This window comes from Vombatus ursinus, unplaced genomic scaffold, assembly GCF_900497805.2.
Source record: "Vombatus ursinus unplaced genomic scaffold, bare-nosed wombat genome assembly UNPS02014818.1, whole genome shotgun sequence".
NCBI classification, from domain to species: Eukaryota; Metazoa; Chordata; class Mammalia; order Diprotodontia; family Vombatidae; genus Vombatus; species Vombatus ursinus.
Window position 1 is genome coordinate 29,498,851 of NW_020954596.1, and position 17,679 is coordinate 29,516,529.

At 37.0% G+C, this 17,679-nt stretch overlaps 1 protein-coding gene across 2 annotated transcripts in view; it reads left to right on the forward strand.

The window, feature by feature from the left end:
• The window catches only part of SLIT2 (slit guidance ligand 2), a 397,271-nt gene extending 380,476 nt beyond the window's left edge, over nt 1-16,795 (forward strand). For both annotated transcript variants that reach the window (XM_027836326.1, XM_027836327.1), the window contains 4 exons: nt 3,959-4,113; nt 11,732-12,020; nt 12,225-12,436; nt 13,569-16,795. In XM_027836326.1, coding sequence (XP_027692127.1) covers nt 3,959-4,113; nt 11,732-12,020; nt 12,225-12,436; nt 13,569-13,810 — 898 coding nt within the window. In that variant the 3' untranslated portion in view covers nt 13,811-16,795. The remainder of the gene's footprint in view (nt 1-3,958; nt 4,114-11,731; nt 12,021-12,224; nt 12,437-13,568) is intronic.
• Nucleotides 16,796-17,679: the final 884 nt, after the last annotated feature.

Consider the following 17,679-nt stretch of genomic DNA (forward strand, 5'->3'; position numbering starts at 1 on the left):
GGCTATTCCTTCCATTACCTATATATGGATGTTTATGGATTATATCTATATTTTTCCATACATATCCCACACAGTCATGTTACATCAGAAATTATAAAATTATAAGCAATTGATTGCTTTGTGGTATCAAATGCATTAATGCTTTCACATTATAATAACACAATACATTAACTATAACCCTTTTCATATACTATGATTTTCCTTTGATTTGTAGCTATAGATTTTGGAGCCTCATTCTCATCGAAACATTGGCTTAGACTCATAGTTGGCCCAATGATCTTGCTCAAGAAGGGGTGACATTTCTGACTGTTGCCAACTAAGTTGCCTTTTTGATACTATTTATAATCAACATTACTCAGTGTGTCATTCATTCATTCATCCAATAGATACTTTGTAATTTGCCTTACAGTAGAAAGATTAGTAAATTTGGAGTCAAGAGACTTGAGTTTCATTCTCAAGTGTACTAGTTAAGACCTATGTGACTTAGGCTAGGCACTTCAACTCCATAGGCCTACACAGCTATTGTCCAGTCATTTGCTGTCATCTATGTATATATGTAGCCTATGCAGAGGGAAAGTATTGTATTGAGAATAATTTTGGTGGTACTAAAAAGGAACCTCAACATTGGTGACCCTGGCCTATCACTTGATGGTTAAGTTTAGCTCATAGACTGTATCTGTGAAACTGGTTATAAAGTTGGGTGTGACCATTATGACTGTGAAGGCTGGATGTCACCATTCTTTTGAAGACAGCGGGTCCCATTTGATATCTGAAAGGGCAAGAGGTTCTTGAGGCTGCCCACCCGTGCATCACTCAAAACTCATCTCTAGTTGCCATTGAAGAATATTGATAGACTAGGAAAAGGGAATAGGGAAGAAATAATCAGCTGTGCTGAGCCTCCATTTTTTCTTTCAGCTCTAACTTTCTATGATCTTATATGATACTTAAAATATAACCTTTCAGTTGGTGCCAGTGTCTGTCTGCCTCCTACTGGATCAGCTGAGTTATTTATGTATGGTTCATAGTGCACAGAGTGCTACACGTGACAGATGTCAAGTTGCATGGATTCAGAGCCTGGTTCTGACATTGAACAGCTGGGTGACCTTTCTAGTCTTCTTGAACTTCACTCCCCTCCACCCACTCATTGATCCAGCTACACTGGCTTGTTTGCAATACTTACACAGGACCAGCTCTCATCTCCACACACTATCTCTCATTTCTGCAATACTGTCCCGCCTTACCTCTAACTTACCTCTAACTCTGTTCCTTCTTCCACCTTTCAGCTCAAATCACTTTAGCAGGAAGCTTTTCTCAGTCCCCTCAGCTGCTAGAGATTACCTTGCTTCTACTCTGCATACATTTTGTATGAACCTAGTTATGTACATGGTGTCTGCTCCATCAAAGTGTAAGCTCCTTGGGGGCATGGACTATTCCTTGTACCACAGGCACAATGTCAGGCATATATAAAGTGCTTAATAAATTATTTTTTATTGACGAGGCAGATTTCTTTTTCCCTCTAAGCCTTACTTTCCTCATCTATAAAGAGATGATGATAATACATTGCTTACCTCACAGAACTTTTGAAAGAAAAGCCTTTTGTTATCTTAAATGTACTATAGAATGTGAATTACAATAATAATAATAAATATCCAAAGAATAGTATTTAATAACAAAATAAATCATTAATTAGAATTAATTACAATTAAATTTAAAATATCAAAGATTAAAAATGTTTAATCATCTCCCAATAAAAACTTCACAATAATATTTGGCTGTTCACTATTGCTTAGAAAAGGCAAAGTATTTGAGGCCACTAATGACTAGCATTACAATTTAATTTAGAAGACAGTCCCCACCCTGTCCATTATATTTTCCCCTACTGTGTTTTAAATAGTGTTAAGTATTGCAGTAACTACATTTGTAAGAGTAAAACATCTGTGAGTAATTCCAGTAATTATTTTTTTTTTAATTGTCACCAAACAAACAAGAGCATAAAGAAATCTTTGCAAGAAGGGAAGTTCAGCTGCCTAACTAACCTAGCTGTCTTCTTGAGTGTGAAGGGGTTTACAGACGAGTACACATGCTTCTCAAATCACCCATTGCTTGCTCCCCGATTAGAAAACAGCTAAGTGTCATAAACAGCTGGTGATACCAAGGATTAAGAATCCTGTTGAAATTGCAGTACTGTTTGTCTTTGTTTCTCTAAACTTCAAGGATTAATTTTGTGTTTGTTTGTTTCCATAATAACCATTTACCAAATGAGAAATCAGTCTTTGGAAGATCCTAAAAACCTTACTGAGGCCATTTATTTTCAGAAACACATTTCTTATTTTGTGTCTCACATTTTCTAATTTTTGAGTCAATAACAAGACAAATTTCAGTTGCCCATTCACAAGTTATAAGCTTCAGAAATAAAGGTTGTATGTAAAAAAAAGAGGTAATATTAAAAAAAAACAACAACACAAATATAGATGGTGGATAAACTATTATTTCACTAAAGGTTGTAAATATTCTGCATACTTGTCAGGCTTCTCTTTTAGGCTAAGTGCTGTTTTGATGGCAATTAAATGAATGTAAATGCATGCTTCTAGACAGTATCCAAAGGAGTTGGTCTTTTCTTCTTGTAGCTTTTTTTCCCTCATACATTTCTTCTAAATGCTTATTCTATTATTATTAGAACAGAGGATTCAGAGCGAGAAGAAAGCTAAGAGGCTATTTAGTTGAACCCTCTCATTTTATAGATGAGAAACTAAGGGACATAGAAGTTAAGTAATTTTTCCAAGGTCACCCAGGTAGTAGTGAATGAGATTACAATAATAAATCAGCATTCTAGTTTTCAATATAGATAGGTTCGTATGTTTTCTTCCCATTGGAGAAGAGTAGAAATTAGTAAGTTCTATCATAGTTTAGCCAGGAGGTAGAATTTGAATTCAAGTTCTGTGATTCCAAAGTCATTGTTCTTTCCACTGCACCACACTGCCTTTTAACATTTAATTACATTCCTGTTACACAAAGAGAAATTATTTGTTCTCTTTATCCCAAAATCTCATTAATCCATGTTCTTTGTATACTTTCATTTTCTATTATGAAAGATTAATGTATTCTTGAATAACTTCACCACTTGAACTTTTAATGGAACAAAAAAGAAACGTGCCATCCCTTTATCTCACTGCTTTTCTGAAGCAGAATCATAAATAATGATCATTACAGTAGGTAACAATATTATAATGAGAATATTTTGTATTTAGGTATTTTAGCCTATGTTTATTTTAATTTCTCCATTGAATAATGTTCCCTTTGCAGTCATTTATTTATACTTCTTACCTCATAGAATTGTTGTGAGGAAAGCACTTTATAAACTTTAAAGGACTAGCTATTTTCATCATCACCATCATCTTTTGGAAAAGACTCAGAAAACAAATGTCTTAAGTAACAGTCCTGTGAAAGAATTCTCAGTGGAAAAAGTTTGAAAAACGATGGTTCAGAGATTCACTGCAGAAGTTGAAAGAAAGTGGACATTTATCAAACATAAATTCCTCCCTTTTTTTATTATGCACTATTTAGATACCTTAGATCTAGAATACTATTCAGTACAATGGAACATTAATTTACTAAATGAGATTCCAGCAATCTTTAAAAGCAAATACATAATTTATTCTTTCTTTGCTATATAGGTATTAAGAAAATCTGGCTAAACTATGATAGAACTTACTCATTTCTACTCTTCTCCAATGGGAAGAAAACATATGAACCTATCTATATTGAAAACTAGAATGCTGATTTATTTTATATCTGAGATGTCTTTTTATTAACTACTTGTTTTTGCCTTAAAAATAGACTGTTTACTGGAGTTCTTATTATAACCTCTTTTTAAATTTTAAAAACAAGAATAATCAAAGAAGTTCTGAACTAAAATCAACTACCTAAAACAAATGCTGTGTTTTTTTTTCTATTACAGCGTGGAGACAATTAATGATGGAAACTTTCACATAGTGGAACTGATTGCAATGGGTCAGAGTCTGTCACTCTCCGTTGATGGTGGAAGCCCCAAAACTATTACCAACTTATCAAAGCAATCCACTCTGAATTTTGACTCCCCACTTTATGTAGGAGGTAAGGAATTGTGTAAATCCAAGCATTTCCTGATATGAGCCACTCCTATTACAAGAAGGTTAAGCAAGATTATTACAAAGATGTGATTCCCCAGCTATTACAGAGTTGCGGATTGGTACTGAGTGATGACTAAAAAGAAAGACAAGCCAGCTAGAAAGATAAGTAATGGAAAGAGGAGGGCTCCTCTGGGAGCTGAGACAAGGATTTTAGTCTAGGCCCCTCAACTGACAAGTTGTATGACCATGAACTCTTCTAAGTTCTAGTTTCCTAAGCGATAAAATAAGGGAATTGGACGAGGTGATCTTTGAAGTCTAAAATTTGGTTATTAATTCTCCTTAGTGTGAAATAGGTCTCTTCTAACTTTCAGTATGTTTATATTGGGCATCTTTTCTCCCTATGATCCATAATTAGAATTTTCAAATATTACTACTCTGAACTAAATCATCAACAAATCATAAAAGAATATCTTTATAGACATGAGATGATTTTTATCCTTGAGAGATGCAATACATCTAATCTGCATATGAAGATAAAAGCACATTATTATAAACATAGCATTTTCACTTGGTTTTGATAGTACTGACAACCTCAATATTTGCTTATCCTTTCATCATACATTGACTAATTGTTAAAGTACTTCACAAATGCATTATGTTCCCAGCACTCAATGGTGAAAGGAAAGCCACTTCAGTAGAAGTCATAATCAGAGCATCTCTGATGTGCTTAATATAGCGTCTGGAATATTGTAGGTGCTTAATAAATGCTTTTTAATTGATTAAAACAGAGTAGTGCATTTTGGCATTGGAACTGCTGCCAAATATAACTTTTCAAGAAAACTATGGTGCCTACTAAGGGCAGTCAGTCAACAAGCACATACTAAATGCTAAAGAAAGAAAGGCAAAATATACTCCCTGACTTAATTGAGCTCACCTTCCATTGAGGAAAACATGTTAAAAATTTTACATACAATATGCAGCATAAATTAAAGGTAATCTTGGAAGAAAGACCCTAGTAGAGGGTTGGGGAGGGTGGAGTGGGAGAGGCCTTTTGCAGGAGTAGACTGGGAGCTGAGTCTTGAGGGAATCCAGGGAAGTCAGGAGGCAGAAATTAAGCGAGAGAACAGTTTGGATGTGGGGACAGCTAAGGAAAATGCATGGTACTAGGAAAAAGAGTGTCACAGGTAAGGAGCAGCAAGGAGGCCGGTGTCACTGGATCATATAGTATGTAGGGAGAAGTATGATTTTAGAAGACTCGAAAGCTACAAGGGGGCGAAATTCTGCCGGGTTTTAAAAGCCAAACGACATTTTGTATTTCATTCTGGAAGTGGTAGGGAAATACTGGAGTTTATTAATTAGGGTGGGTGACATAGTCAGACCTGCCCTTGAAAAAGATTACTTTAGTAGCTTAGATAAGGTTAGACAGGAGTGGGGGAAAATGTGAGGCAAGGAAATCAACCAGACATCTATTGCAATAGTCTAGGAGTAAGATGATGAGGACTTGAACCAGGGGGACCAGCTCTGTGAGTTGAAAAAAGGGAGCATATATGAGAGACACTGTGAAAAAAGAAACAATAAGATTTGACAAATTTGATATATGGGGTGCTTGCGAGTGAGGAGTTAAGGAAAACACTAAGATTATGAGCTGGATGACTAGGAACAACAACAATAATAGAGAAGTTCAGAAGAGGAGAGAATTTAGGAGAAGAGATAATAAGTTCTACTTTGGATATGCTGAGTTTGAGATGCCTGAGGGACATCTAGTTCAACATGTCCAAGAGGAGGTTGGTAATGTAAGCCTCAACCTCAGGATCGAGGTGAGAGCTATATAAATAGATCTAGGAATCATCTTCACAAGCATGGTAATTGGTCCCATGGGAGTTGATGAGATCCAAGCAAGGTGGAATAGAAAAAGAAGACAAGAGGATCCAGGACAGAGCCTTGGAAGATAGCAATAGTTAGTGGACGTGATCTGGAGGAAGATGTAACAAAGGAATTGAGAAGGGGAGCTCTGACTCTGTAGGTGAACCAGGAGAACAGGGTAATGAAAACCCAGAGGAAAGAGTAGTGTTAAACTCTATCAAAGGTTGTAAAAAGTTCAAGAATAAAGGAGTTTAAAAAGGATATAAGTTTTGGCAATGAAGATATCAACAACTTTGGAGTGAGCACTTTCAGCTGAATGATGAGGTCAAAAGACATTTCAGAGTATTTGGAAGAAAAAGCAGACAGGAGCTCTTGTTTCAAGTACCAATAAAAGCTTCTCTCTTTACTGCAATCAATACACATCCATAGTCTCTTTCTAAATTCTATGAAACTCTGATTATTTCTAAACTACGGGTTATACTGATCTTTTTGGAAATGGTTGGTTATATGCTTTTTTTGGAAAAACTAGCCCATTGTGTCTTGTAACAATGGATACAAACAAATGTGTATAAAATAATTATACAAAGGGTAAATAGATAGCAATTTTTTGCTATCTATTTGATAGCAAATTGAGCAGGTTCTCATGCGTGACTTGGGTACTGAGTTTCATTTCTTTATGGTCATACCTTTTACACTGCTAAAAAAAAAAAAAGCCCAAAACTCAAAAGACATATAAATATCAGGGTGATGCCTTAGCCCCAAACCTCAGGAAAAAAGTCTAATTTTACAGATTGTTTCATTCCTCCAAGGTGCCCATAATCTAATAAATGTGAGTACATGCTCTTCGAGTGAAAATTGCAAATCATACTTTCTCATCCTGTGAGACCCCAGTTCTCCATAAAAGAGCTTCAAGCAAAGGCTGGATGAGGATTTCTCAAGAGTATTGTAGTTGGGAATCTTTTGGGGTAGGACTAGATGATTGCTGAGGTCCCTTGAAACTCTGAAATTCTGAATTTTGTCCACATCTTTCCATAAATCTATTGTAAAGTATTTACTCAACACATTGGAGTTCATTCTCTGTCTTATTTAACGTTTTGGCAGGGAATTCATTGATATCTGCTGTGCCGCATGATTTCCCTAATTCAATCCAGCCCAATCCCCTCTTCCTCTTATTGAGCATTAGCCCCAGGTCATTGTCTATCTGTAGCACTTGTGCAAGAGATATTAGCATCAGTGTCACATGTGGGCTTTTCATCTGCTTTCCTTTACTTTCACTGCAAAACCAGACAACCTCCTGTTCTAGTCTAGTATGCCATTTGTGATGTCCTTTATATCTCTTCCCACAGCCAAGTCATCACTGGTCACATTCTAGTCATCAGTAGAGGAAGCTAAGGTGGTGTAGTGGATTGAGCACTGGACTCAGAACTCAAAAAGTTCAAATCCTACCTCAGACACTCCAAGTCATGTGACCCTAGGCAAGTTTTCTAAACTTTCTGAGCCTCAGCTTCCTCATCTGTAAATTGAGCATGAAAAATAGCAGCTATTCCATGGTTTTTTTTTGTGATCTTCACATGAGATAATATATATAAAATTCTATATAAATGTTAGCTTTTGATAGTAGGATCAGTATGCTGCAACCTACTTAGTATCACCTTGTTATTGCATACGTTTTTCCATTGCCTTGCATTCGTTTTGTGATTTTCATATCTCTGAAATAGAGATGTTCCATGATTCACAATCATATAGTATTACTGGGAGAATACTAGCATTAAAAATAGAAGCTTTTGTATTAGGGAGCAGTTGGGCAATTTTCTGGATGTTATCCAGATTGCTGCCCTTCAGACCATTTTGGGCTCATCCCATTGTCTATCTGCATTGTTTGTCCAAGAAATATTCAATATCATAAATTGGTAGTGGATTTGTTTTATTTAAAAAAATATACCTCTTATTTGAGCACACACGCACCTACTTGTATTGCAATTGGGGAAAAAATTGCTAGGTTATAAGCATACAACTACTGAACTGTATTGGAACTCTTTACTTACCTGCTGTTATACTAGTTGTTCATCTGCCCCCACTAGTCCCTGACCCAGAAATGGAGACAGTAACCATCAAAAGGTGTTGTAAGTAAGGGAAGGCATGTAGCAAGAGTAGAGAATCAATGTGCTAACAAAGGAACATGGTGACTACTCACTTGCGTGAAAACCAAAGTATTACTATAAAGTAAATTTTTAATGTCACTCATAAGCACCCTAAAAACAAATCCCAAACATGATTTAAAGAGTAACCAGCATCGTGAAAAGAAGCAAACAGTTTCTCAAAGTGACTAATTTGAAGGATAGCTCTCATTTACCTGTATGCAGTCTTACTTGGGATCCAAAATGGATGTGAAAGGAGAAATCATCTAGTCTAACTTACACAACACATTTTTAAGATGAGGAAACAGATGAAGAGAGATTGAATGACTTGCCCAAGAGTAGACATGTAATAAGCAAAAGAAACAAGATTTGAACCCAATTCTTCTGACCCAAATCCAATGACTTTTCTGTTGTTCAAGGAAAATCTGAAAATTCCTTCAATAATACTTCACTGAATCTGTGACATCATCCATATGAATACACCTTCCAATAGTATGGATGACAGCCATTCATGCCTTATCAACCAATATAACTTTTCAACAAATCCTGCCATAAATCTTCCACAAGGGTTCACCTAATGTTCTGCAGGCCTTCCTTTAGGTTTTTTTTTTAATACTACATTGTTCCAGTGGAGCACATGGACTACCATCTTTTATCCTTCTCTCTTACTACATGACTGGTATTTCCATTTCCAGTCATTGATGTCTTAGATAATACATTTTATCCCACTTTCTATAAATCATCACCAGTAATATACTGTAGCCCACTTACTCCCCAAAATACATTTCTACATTGTCCTTTATTGTTTTTTCCATCATGTCTGACTCTTTATGACTCTATTTGGGGTTTTCTTGGCAGTAATAGTGGAATGGTTTGCCATTTCCCTCTCCAGCTCATGTTATAGATGAAGAAACTGAGGCAAATAGGGTCAAGGGACTTGCCCAAAGTCACACAGCTAGCAAATGTCTAAGGCCAGATTTGAACTCAGGAAGAAGAGCCTTTCTGATTCCAGGCCCAGAATTCTACCCACTGAGCCACCTAGCTGCCCTCCGTTGTCCTTTGAGTAACCATCAATTTTGGTTCTTTAGAAATTGTGGCATTGCATGAGTTGTAGACACATGGCACTACCAAAAGATCAGGTGTCCTAAAGTGGAGTTTTGTTTCAGGTAAAGATTTAGGATCATTGAAAGCACTGTGTACTTTCACAAATGCAATCTATTCTCCCTTGGTCCTAGGCAGCTAGATGGTTCAGTCGATAGAGTCTTGGGCTTAGCGTCAGGAAGACCTTGGTTCAAATGTTGCCTCAGACACTTTTAGCTTTGTGACCATGAGGAACAATAGGCAGGGTCTACCAATAATAAGAGTAGAGTCATTCTGTCAGTCTTGCTTCCCCTCATCCCCAGTTCATGTCTATGGCCTAGACAGACATGGCCAAAGCTGTTGCTGAATGTTAGGAGAGAAAAAAAGGTCATTTTTTACCAGCAGGAGCAACTGAGCAATCTGGTTATACCGAATAAGCTAGTCCAATGACAACAGAGGAGTGAAAGCAACCTGTCGGTTCTGTGGCCCTAGCTGAAAGGCCTTAGAAAGAACATTCATATCTTGTCAGAATAAATTTCAAAAGGAAATTTGTCTTGGCTTACTTTAAAAACTTTAACTCTCATAACAGATCTCACAACAAATAGGAGTCTCACCAAGCTTTCTTCATGGGCTTGGCATAGGGGATGAAGCAGAGCTCTATTGATTCACTTACAGCATGGCATAATATAAGGATCTCTATCCCTGGGGTTAATAAATCTAGTTTCAAATTCCAGTCCCTGCTTAGTCCTATGCCCTAGAAGAAAGTCAACTATCCACTCTGACCCTCAGTTTCCTCATTTGCAAAATGAGGCTAATTGTACCTGCATTCCCTTTTCATCAGGGTTGCCATAAAAAAGTGCTTTGCATCACTTAATTGTGAGGTGATTATTATGTACTTTCCCTTGATCTTGATTTTGTTAGGTTTGGAATAAAAAACTGTTTTGTCAAGTCTTTTGAACTGCTATGGGAGGGGAGAGTGAAGAGGACACAGGGCAAATAGCAGCACAGGGAGGTATAACCTTGAATAGAAAATTCACTTTGAAATAATGATGACTGAATAACTTTTGATATTTTTTAAATGTCTGTAAATAAATGAATTGTTATTCTTTTTAAAGAACAGAGACATTTTTATTCTTTTTTTTAGTTCCTAATTTCTCCCTCCCTCTACCCCCTCCCCCACCCAATGAGGATGCAAGAAAAACGAAATCTATTGCAAATATATATAGTTACGCAAAACATATTCCACATTAGCCTGTTCTAATTTAAAAAAAAATATGCTTCAATCTGCACTCTGAGTCCATGAGTTCTCAATCTGGAGGTGTATAATAGCATATCTCATCATGAGGCCTTAGGAGATGTGGTTGATATTGTGTTGATCAGTTACTAAATATTTCACAATTGATTATCTTTACAATATTACTGTTACTTTGTAGATTGTTCACCTGGTTCTGTTCACTTCCATTTGCCTCAGTTCATATAAGTCTCAGACTTTTGTGAAGCCATCTCCTTCATCAGTTCTTATAGAACAACAGTATTCTATCACATTCATATACCACAACTTGTTCAGCCATTCCCCAGTTGACAGGCATCCCCTCAGTTTCCAGTTCTTTGCCACAACAAAAAAGAGCCACTATAAATGCTTTTGTGCATCTGAGTCCTTTTCTTCTTTCCCTGTGGTATAGCCCTTGGAGCAGTATTGCTAGATCAATGATCATACACAGTTTAATAGACTGATAATGGGGGTTTATGGGCCTGAGAGGATCTCAAAATTAGGGCACTACTACTGATAAAAGCTGCATCCCTCAGATTCATTGGAAGGAAGTGAGATCCGCCAGAATTCAGAGCCTCCAAACCTACTCTGTTGGTCTATACTGGCAATTTACACTACCAGGATCAGAATATGAGGTACCCTAAACATGGAGTCCTTCCTTGGGTAGAGTGGGATATGTGCATAAGGGAAGAGAAGGGAATCTGCTTCCACAGATGCATCCAGACTTTCTCTTGACCCTGAGGTGAACTGGTTGACTGCTGCATCAGCAACCCATCCAGGGATTTTTTTTTTTCCCGAGGCCTGGCTTAGACCTTTGGAAAAATTGTTCCATTATGCCAATGACTGTCACTTGTGGTATGTATACACAAACACATACACACATTCATTATATTTCCTTCTGTGGTTGTAAATTGTGTGCCAAGCAATCCCATTTTTAGTTATTAATGTCTTGGAGTTGGAAAACTCCCTCTCAATTAGTGACTGAAAAGGAGATGAATGAATCACACACCCTTCCCCAGTGGTTAGTTCTTTCTTTCCAAAGTTAACCATTCCATTGAGCCCTGACCACATCCCAAGCAGTATTGCCTCTGACAGATCAGAGCCTAAAAATCACAGGGGCCCATTGACATGGGCCCAAATGATCAGCCTGATAGCCATTTCTCCATGGGTAGTATAGTACAATTTGGGGCAACATTCATTCATAAGATCTTAGCATGGCTGGGGGCCAGAAAAGAGAACTGTCCTCTAATGATGGTGTTTTCTTCCCCAAGGAATGCCTGGAAAGAACAATGTTGCAGCTCTGCGCCAAGCCCCAGGACAGAATGGCACCAGTTTCCATGGGTGCATTCGCCACCTGTACATCAACAGTGAACTTCAAGACTTCAGGAAGGTGCCCATGCAGACAGGCATTCTGCCTGGTTGTGAGCCATGCCATAAAAAAGTGTGTGCCCATGGAACGTGCCAAGCATCGAGCCAGTCAGGTTTCACCTGTGATTGTGAAGAAGGATGGATGGGGCCACTGTGTGACCAGCGGACCAATGATCCCTGTCTTGGAAATAAGTATGTCCTAACAGTAACTTGTATTGAATGTTAGCGGGAGGGGGGAACTATAGGAGGAAGAGGTTGTTTATGAACAGGGAACTCTCAAGCCATTACTATCATATCTCTCATATCCATTCATTCATCTAAATGAATATCCCTTCCCACTATGCATCCTGTTTAATGAATTTCCATTCTCTTGGGTTTCTTTTTCTTCCCCTCTAGATGCATGCATGGAACCTGCTTGCCAATCAATGCATTTTCCTATAGTTGCAAGTGTCTGGAAGGCCACGGAGGTGTCTTATGTGATGAGGAAGAGGAGCTGTTTAACCCCTGCCAGTCCATTAGATGTAAACATGGAAAATGCCGACTTTCAGGGCTCAGACAGGCCTATTGTGAGTGCAACAGTGGATACACTGGGGAAAGCTGTGACAGAGGTAAATAAAGTTGCTTTGTTCGTATCACTCAGAGCTGTGATGGAGGGTATGAAAGGCTTCAGAAATAAGGCTATTTCTTTTTTTTTCAAAATGGAAGAAAAAAAGAACCAGGACACAAATTTTTCACTACCAACAAAGACATTTACTAATTTATTTTTTTCCTTTCAAATGACTTAGTAAAGGCCCTAGGTGAGAAACACTTCAAGCCTCTGCACTAACATTAAATAGAGATATGGAATTATTTTCCTATCATTTGTTCTGCTATAAAAAACATTTTTTCCTTTACTCAGAAGCATTTATTTTTTGCTCTGCTCAACTATCCCTTTTACCTCCTGTACCTTTCAGTATTTATTATTTCTCTACTTTCTCCAACTGAGAAGCCAGATCTTATACCCAAGCTTCTAGTTTTGTAACAGACTCTGCTTTTGACCTCTCAGGTCCAACTGTTTTATTACAGCAAATTATGCAGGTAAGATGGATGAAAACAGACTGACTCTTTTTAGACTCACCTTTCTCTCGTTCCCTTTGTCTATCAAAACTTGCCCTCCTTTTCCACTGCAGCTGGCATTTATTTATTTTGTTTTGTGTATCAATGTGACCAGATTTGAGGAACGTGCCCATGGAAGCTTTTAGCAGATGTCTCCTTTTGAGCTGGTTTATACTTGGGTAATTTATGAAGTTAGTGGAATGTAACTTGTATTAAGTAACAGATTGAATAATATTAAACTCCAGGCCTAATAAATTAAATTGTATGCTCTCTGAAACAGTTCCCTCTGGTAAACAAAACCAGCTGTTAGCCATGTAAAAAACTAAAGATGTGTATTTTTGTAATAAAGGAAAAGATTTAAGAATCCAATTTGCTTGTCACTGCAATAATATTGTATTTATAGTCAGTGTCCATAATATTTGTTTTGCTAAAAGTAAGAGAACACAAGAATTTCTTTTTGTTATTTTTTGGGGTGTGTTTTTTTTTAAACAGTGCAGGGCTGTGGCACCAGCTAATAAGATATACTTACTGGAATCCAGCACTAAAAATAGCAACCACATTTTTTAAATGGCATCTCCTAAATTGAATTTAGGATCCTCTTCTTACGGAGCACATGACGTACTGCTGTTTTTTGTTCTCTCCTAGAAGTCTCTTGTCGAGGGGAACGCATCCGAGATTACTATCAAAAGCAGCAGGGCTATGCTGCCTGCCAAACAACCAAAAAGGTATCCCGACTAGAATGTAAAGGCAGCTGCTCAAATGGCCAGTGCTGTGGACCTCTGAGGAGCAAGAGACGGAAATATTCTTTCGAATGCACTGATGGGTCGTCCTTTGTGGACGAGGTTGAGAAAGTGGTGAAATGTGGCTGTACGAGGTGCCCCTCCTAAACATGTCCCCAGAACCTTTGTCTTTGAAAATGGTGTATACTTATTGACCATGTCGGACTAATTAATGCTTCATAGTGGAAATATTTGAAATATATTGTAAAATACAGAACAGACTTATTTTTATTATGAGAATAAAGACTTTTTTTCTGCATTTGCAAAAGATTGAAGTGCTTGAACTAAGACTTCTCTTAGGCCAGAGAAGCTTGAAGAAAGACAATACAAAGAGCATTACAGCAGTGAAGGAAAGAAGCGTAACTGCTTTTAACGTGGATTCTTCTTTATAACATGCTGAAGACAAATGGATGCAATACCCAAGGGACATTCAGCCTACAGAGCATTGATGAAAGATTGACCTGAACAGAAGGCCTATTATATGTGCACTCATTCACATCAGTACATATCACTGTTCCATTAGAGCATACCAAGCGTGCACGCACATGCACACACACACACACACACACCAAATACATGCACACATATATGAATGAGGATGCAAGTTGGATGAATGGGAATCCAGAGTGTACAGATAAGAAGAGTGTTTTGGGCATAACTGGAAAATATCCTGAAGAGATGGGTTCTGGTAATGGAAAAAAGGATTTGGTTTAAAACATGAGAGGAATGAGATCTCTTAAAATATTCTCAAAATATATTCTTAATGTCAAGCATGTTAGCAAAAGAAGCACACAAAAGTGTTCATCTACCTTTTTCCAGTATTAATTTTTGTAATATAAATAAATGTTAAAGGGGACACAGAACCAATAGATTATTGATGGATAAATTAGTAATGTGATTTTTTTTTTGTTTCTATGAGTTTAAACAGCCCTATACAGTATTCAGTTTCATTGAGAAATATTTATTATATCAAAGTACTTTGTACTTAACATTTTTAGGCCATCCCTTTTACTGTTTTTCAATGGTTAATATATATTAATTTATATTTGTCCTGATATTTTTGTATTTTGGATTTTTTTAAGAATTAAAATCAGGATTTATTGTTATTATTATTATTATTATTGCAATAGGACTAACATAGCCTGTTGTCTTGGGGTAAATATTTTTGGTCTAGTTGTTTTCTTAGCATCTGCCCTCTGGTGTCACTGAAAGAACCTAAAACCAAAAGTGACCATTTGAACTTTGATTATAAATGTTGTCAACTTTCAGGACACTTCCCAAGAATCTGTAAGGTATGAGAGGAAAATTTCATCATGTTAGATGGCAACTGTAGAGAAGGGAATGTTCCCAGTTCAACATATACATCCCCCAAATAAGATGGTATATAGAAAAATCACCCTAGAAAATAAACCTTTTTTACAAATTAATATTTCCTCAGAGTTCTTTACCCTTAAAAAACTGTAACATCAAGAACTGCAACTTTTTTCCAAATAATAAAACTACTACTTTATTACCCTGTTCCCAATGTTAACATGTTTGCTGCTAAATGACAATGTAGAATTGGTAATGATTTATAGTGGGTTGTGCTCTTCTTTCTTTAAAATCCCAGGGTACCCTGTAAAAATGCAGATGTTTCTTTCCATTTTTTTTTTAAACCAAGAAAATTAGATGTACATGTATAATGCAGTGTGCTTTGTCTTATCTGGACTAATATCAGTAATGCTACTGATGTTTGTAAATTAAACAGATATTTACTTCATTAACAGCTTGGTGGCATTCTTAGAAACTTGGAGGTTTTTAGGGGGGCTCTTCTTAATTAATTAGTTGTTATTCAAAGTTGTCATGGTGGGAGGAGGAGTAGAAGAAAACGTGCCTTTTTATTGCATGCTTAACATGATACTGCATCACAGACCTGGAAATGACCACAGGAAAACAGTGTTAAAAATGAAGGCCGTGCTTTTTATAAACAAATTCTAATGTGAAGTTATTCCATAGGGCATTTTCAGGTGAATTCTGTCTGAGCCAAATACGTCTGTCTATGATCCCACCCACAATTAGAACTACGCAAGCTAAGCAAACATTGGAAAGTGGAAAGAGCACTGTATTTGAAAAGCTGAGTTTGAATACTTGCCATACTATATACATCCTGTGTGACCTTAGGAAGTCACTACACTTTTTTTGGGCTGCAATAACATGAAGGATTTAGATTAAATCAGTGGTCCTAGTGTTGTTTGTTATATAAGTCTCTTTCTATAACAACAGCAAAATGTGCTATGAATGCCTAGGGCAATTTAATATGCTACTCAAAAGCAATTATTTGCTGACTAAGGTATCAGTAAAGAATTTTTTAGTGTGAACCTCTTGGACCACTATTATGAATCCTAACAGAGTTTCAGATTCATTAAAAAGGAACAGTTGGACTCGATTATCTCTAAAGGCTCTTCCAGCCATAAATCCTAGTGTCTGACCTATGATTTCAAAAAGAAAAAGCAAATAGCTGTGTTCCTCATTTCACTTATACTCTTAGGGCATGCCATTTAGGATAGAGAGGAACAGGTTGGTTCCAAAGGGTAATCCTCATCCCCCAGACAAAGTCTTTATTGTACCTTCATTTACTTGTTTGTTCATTCATTAACTTTGTAGTCATTGAAGTCTTGTCTCTTGGGTGCAATGTTGAGTGATGTTTATTATTGAACCAAAATGTTTATGAAGGTAAAGCAATATTTACTTTAGATTTATGTTTGCTATTTTTCTTGGACCTGTGTTTATTTCCTTTGAATATATTAATGTGAACAGTGTTTACCTTAAGGACCAGTGAAGATGAAACATCAGAGCAAAAGGACTCTGATTTTGGTACAATGTAAAACCTTTTCTATTGATCCAAATGAAGATGTGGTATATGCTAAGTGGTGTTACTACAAAGGCATTCCTCTGGGATACCACCAGGAGTTCACTCACTGTTATAGATTTCTTTTGTTTAAGAAAAATGCCGACTTTGAACCCAAAGTGGAGTCTGAGTAGTTTTCAGATTGTATTTTTCTCCTCCTTGCTGCTGAATGTGCAAAATAAACAAAAAATGCAGTCACTGTTGAACTTGGGATTGATTAAATGGTTCACAAAGCATTATTTGCTTCGACACAAGCTCCTTGGGGCAAGTGGACCTCACTTCAAGAAGACTCTATCTGCAAAACTTTGACCTTACCAAATAGTTAAATTAGGAGGTGATTATTCATTTTGTAAAGTACTCTTCACTGTACCAGGTTCACCACAGAATCTCTCTACATAGACTATACTTCTACTGACAAACATAATCAGATGCACCTTCACCCCCCCAAAAAAATACAGCTAAAATATTATGAGGAATATTTCTACTGTGTAAAGTGAGTTAAGCTTGTAATCAACAAGAACATTTTAGCACACCTCATAAATCTCGCGTGAAGTTCTTAAAAAGTAATTTAGGACCCTTAAGAAACTTCTTGGTTTCCACATTAGTGAATGATAAGAAGACAAATCTGGGGAACATTTTTAAGCTCTAGATCTCCAAGAGTGTTTTGTACCTTAGGAAAGGTGATTTATCCCCCCTACATGACATCAAAACATTTGGGCTTGCTCTCACAGGGTAGCTGTTCTTTGGGCATTTGGGAAATGGACACCTTTTAGCTATTAACTCGAACCCTGTTTTAAAGTGTTAAAATGAAAAATTATGAACACTTGGAGAGATAGGAGCTTCTCAAGGAGCTTCAGAAATCAATGACAGTGACTTTGTGGCCTTCCTGTTACCAATGAGTGTCACACAGTAAGCCATGTCCAAATTCTGTTGGCATACCAATAAGGAGCTATGTTACTTTAAACTCACTGTGTGAGCCTTGGACCCCAGTTCCCCACCACTACATGAAAGTTATTAAACATCTTTTTCCTCTCTAACCTGCCCAACACCTATTTCTTTTCCTTCCTGACCATCTACACACACACACACA